A 4497-nucleotide genomic window follows, 5' to 3' on the forward strand; every position below is an offset into this window, starting at 1 on the left:
ATCCGCCTTTGGCTCTTTCCGTTTTCCTTACGGGATGGAGCCAAGGAGTGGCTTCTTTCACTTCCAGCTGGATCTATCACTACATGGAATCAATTAGCTGAGAAGTTCCTTCAGAAATATTTCCCTCCAGAGAAAACTGTTCGGTTGAGAACCAAGATTCTGAACTTTCGTCAGGACGAGGACGAGTCCCTTTACGAGGCATGGGAGCGGTTTAAAGAGCTTATGAGAAAGGTCCCACATCACGGGTTGCCCAAGTGACAACAGTGTCAGATCTTCTACCATGGTTTGGACAGTCAGGGACAGATGATGGTTGATACATACTCGGGTGGTGATATCGGCACGAAAAATGCCACCGAGGCATTTGAGATTCTTGAAAAGTGTGCCGTGAAAAACCGGATGCAACAGCCCCCGAGGGGAAAGAGTTCTCGGCAGGGAGTTCATCATGTGGACGACTACACAGCCATGACAGCACGTATGGATGCCTTATCTTCGAAATTTGATCGAGTGATGGAAATGCACTCGAGAGGTTCTTCGAGTGGGGGAGCATATCAGGTAGGTGATTTTCCGACGGGAGAGATGTCACACGAGCATGTTGATTTCATGGGAAACCAATACCGTCCTCAAAACAATCCCTACAGCAATACTTATAATCCAGGGTGGAAGAATCATCCAAACTTTAGTTGGAAGCCCGATGCTTCTAACCAGCATCCACCCGGATTTGCTCCACGTCCCACAGCTCCGACCCATGGAGCATATGGTCCACCTCGTCCTCAGCAGACGCCTCCTTCTAGTGATCCTAGTGTGCATGATATGCTTAGTCAAATCTTAGCTGGTCAAAACACTCAAAAAGCGGAGAATGAGAAGCGTTTTAGGGAGTATGACGGTCGTTTCACGAGGCACGAGAGTGAGTTGAGAAGACAAAAGGCTTCCATGCAGGCCATTGAGAACCAAGTTGGCCAGATTGCCAAGATGTTGTCTGAGAGACAACAGGGGGGCCTTCCGAGCAACACAGAGCCAAATCCAAATGCTACAGCAAAGGCCATCACGTTGAGAAGCGGCAAGACCGCTCAGCCCATCCCTCCGGCTGTTTCAGAAAAGCCAGTCGATGACGAGGAGGTTGATGAGGAGATTGAGGCTGAGTCTCCGGGTGAGGTGCAACAGAGGCGAGTCCCAGCAAGTACCGCACGACCCAAGGAACCAGTGAGAGAGTATGTCCCTCCCATTCCATATCCAGGGAGGTTGAAGAAGCAGAAAATGGAAGAACACTATGGTAAATTCCTCGAGCTTTTTAAGCAACTTCATATAAATTTACCATTTGTCGAGGCACTTGCTCAAATGCCTAAGTATGCCAAGTTTCTGAAGGATATCCTATCCAACAAAAAGAAACTTGAGGAGCTTTCGCAAGTGACCTTGAATGAAGAGTGTTCAGCGGTTCTTCAGAACAAACTACCGAAGAAGATGAATGATCCTGGGAGTTTCACTATCCCGTGTTTGATCGGTAGTTTGTCGGTCAGCAATGCGTTGGCTGATCTTGGAGCTAGCATAAACCTCATGCCATATGCGGTTTTGCTAAGCTAGACTTGGGAGAGCCCAAGCCGACTCGTATGAGCATTCAGCTAGCCGACCGTTCAGTGAAGTACCCTCGAGGCATAGTTGAGAATATGCTGGTGATTGACCAATCCTTACGGTCTGCCCGCACGGTCTTTTGCAAAATCTCTTTGATTTGCCGGTTTGACACCTCTACTTGCCCGCTTGTTTGCGGGTGATATGGGGTAGCAATTCTGTGGTCAACACCAAACCGTTTTAAGAGTTTTCCAAACCGAAAGTTTTTAAAATGAGATCCTCCGTCAGTTATGATGACACGAGGAATCCCAAACCTTGAAAAAATATTGGTTTGAACAAAATCACAAACTACGGAATGGTCGTTTGTCTTGGTGGCTATAGCTTCGACCCACTTGGACATGTAGTCAACGGCCACCAAGATAGACAAACTGCCATAAGAATTGGGGAATGGGCCCATGAAATCAATACCCCACACATCGAAAATGTCGACTACGAGGATTGGTTGCATGGGCATCTCATCCCTTTTTGAAATACCCCCTAATTTCTGGCACTCTATACAATTCTTGGAAAACTCAAATGCATCTTTAAAAATAGTTGGCCAATAAAGGCCACTGTTCAACACTTTGTGACCCGTTTTGTGACCACTAAAATGGCCACCACATGCAAACGAATGTAGGTGCTTCAACACGCTTGGAATCTCCTCATCATCAATGCATCTCCAAATCACTTGGTCCGCACACTCTTTCCACAAGTGCGGTTCCTCCAACCGGTAGTACTTAATTTGAGACATGAAATGTTGCATCCTCCGTCTATCCCAATGTGGTGGTAAGTCATATGTAACAAGATAATTCACAATGTTAGCATACCACGGTAACTTATCTAATTTCATAGTGTGCTCATCGGGAAAAGACTCATTAATCTCTAAAGATTTAGGATCTTCCTCAACCATCAACCGGGACAAATGGTCCCCGGCAACGGCGCCAAAATTTGATCGGAGTGTCGCGCTCCGGTCAAAGATAATATTTATAAACCCTATTTACCCTAACAATAGCTAGTGGTAGCAGGGGGTCGAACCATGAAGAGTATGTGGTTTGCGAGTGGATTCGATTGAATTATTAAAAAGTGTCACAAATTATAAAGCTTGCTAGAATCTTTTTGTATTTTTATTTAATTGAAAAGATGTGAATTTAAACTAATGGAATCGGTGTAGTTGATAAATGACTAATAATTAGCGATTGCATGACTAATAATTAGCGATTGCAAGAAAACTTGATTACTAACAATAATGAGAAAAAGGTTCACATCCGATTTCGGTAATTGCCAACCTAGGGTTTCTACAAGTTTTAGATTCAACTCAATTGTATAATGATTAACGGATTTAGTGTATCGTGACTTAGGTGCCAATAACTATCAACGTTTCGAAAAACGGACAAGAATGCACTTTGTAATCAACACAAGTAAAACCTAACCATGACAACGCATAACTACACATAACCATTTCGCAAAGTCGTAACTTTATAATTGTTCGACAATTTACGAATACGAAACAAATGTAAACTATTGTCAATGGTTTCAAAAATGAACACAATTTGTCACAAAGTTGAATCAATAGACAATTCAAAACCCTAAATTAAACAACTACCTACACCGGGGTGAAACTAAGGTGATTAGCCGCTCATGGTGGAAGGAACTCGATCACCGAATGCTTGTGACTTGATTGAGATCATCTTGAAACTTGAGAGATGATGAAATGATGAGGTGTAGGGTTTGTAATGGTGAAAGGTTCAATGGATATGGATGAATGAATATTAGGGTTTAATGGAATGATTGGTGAGTGATGATGATGTTAGTGCATATGTCTATTGACTTCGTCTTGTATCGAGTCTTGCACTAGATATGTTAGATCGAGTCACGTAGTTCAGGAAAATAGGGTTTTAATGTTGATTTCCCACGAAATGACGAAATGTTGATTTCCCACGAAATGACAAAATGTTGATTTCCCACGAAATGAACATTGCACTTTCGTGGGGAATCAGAAACACTATAAATAGGCTAGTGATCATGTCATTTGGTGGGGAATCAGTATATTGTACCGAGGTGCTGCCAAATTGTCTCCAGCCATTGTAACGTCAAGTTAATCAATAAAAGAGACTTGTAAAGTGTATAACAAGCTGAACGAAGATCAAATCTTTGTATTCCGCCTCTGATTCGATCTGAGAATTCTTCTGAACGACTCGTTCGGGTCACAAAACGATCCTACAAGTGGTATCAGAGCAGGAGCTCGATTGCACTGATCAAACACATAGATTCGTACCAGATTTCATTGTTTTCAGATCCGAATTTCATCATTTCTTCATCTTCTACTCATTCTTTCATGTTTTTCACTGATTTTCGTCAAATTGAACGGGTTTTTACGGTCGAAAATTCATGATTTTTAATATGTTGTGCGAAAACACCTAATCTATAACCCTACCAAGTTTCAGATCCTAATTCCTAGCCGTTTAGGAGAAATCGAAGGTTTTTGGTCCGATATCAAGTGACATCAGCCTGATTCCGCTCGAAAATACTGATTCCGCTTGAGATATACCTGATTCCGCTCGAAAAATCGCTGATTCCGCTTGAAAAATCGATGTTTCTGCTTGAAAAAGTCTAATTCCGTTCGAAAAAAACCTGATACCGCTCGAAATCGTCGGTGTTAGTTCAAACGGAATCAGATTCCGCTCCAAAATCGTTGATTTCGCTTGAAATTACTTACTGATTTCGCTTGAAATTGAACGTAGTGATTCCGCTTGAACATTAATGTTTGATTTCGCTTGAGCGTTATTACGTTTGACAGCTATTCCGCGTGAAACATATCATCGAACAGTGTGTTTTGACTGAATAATACTTACCGGTCCAATAATATTGAAACTAGCTTTGATCTTGTCGGCCATT

The 4497-nt window shown here is 42.5% G+C and overlaps 1 protein-coding gene across 1 annotated transcript; it reads left to right on the forward strand.

The window, feature by feature from the left end:
* Positions 1-306: 306 nt before the first annotated feature.
* LOC110913604 lies at positions 307-1578 on the forward strand. The gene has a single exon (XM_022158426.1). The coding sequence runs from the start codon at positions 307-309 to the stop codon at positions 1576-1578; it is 1272 nt and encodes a 423-aa protein (XP_022014118.1).
* The last annotated feature ends 2919 nt before the right edge of the window (positions 1579-4497 follow it).

Source organism: Helianthus annuus, chromosome 15, assembly GCF_002127325.2.
Source record: "Helianthus annuus cultivar XRQ/B chromosome 15, HanXRQr2.0-SUNRISE, whole genome shotgun sequence".
Classification (NCBI taxonomy): domain Eukaryota; kingdom Viridiplantae; phylum Streptophyta; class Magnoliopsida; order Asterales; family Asteraceae; genus Helianthus; species Helianthus annuus.

What these genes read in the sequence shown, in the direction of transcription:
- LOC110913604 (XM_022158426.1), top strand. Translation starts at nt 307, where the DNA reads ATGGTTGATACATACTCGGGTGGTGATATCGGCACGAAAAATGCCACC.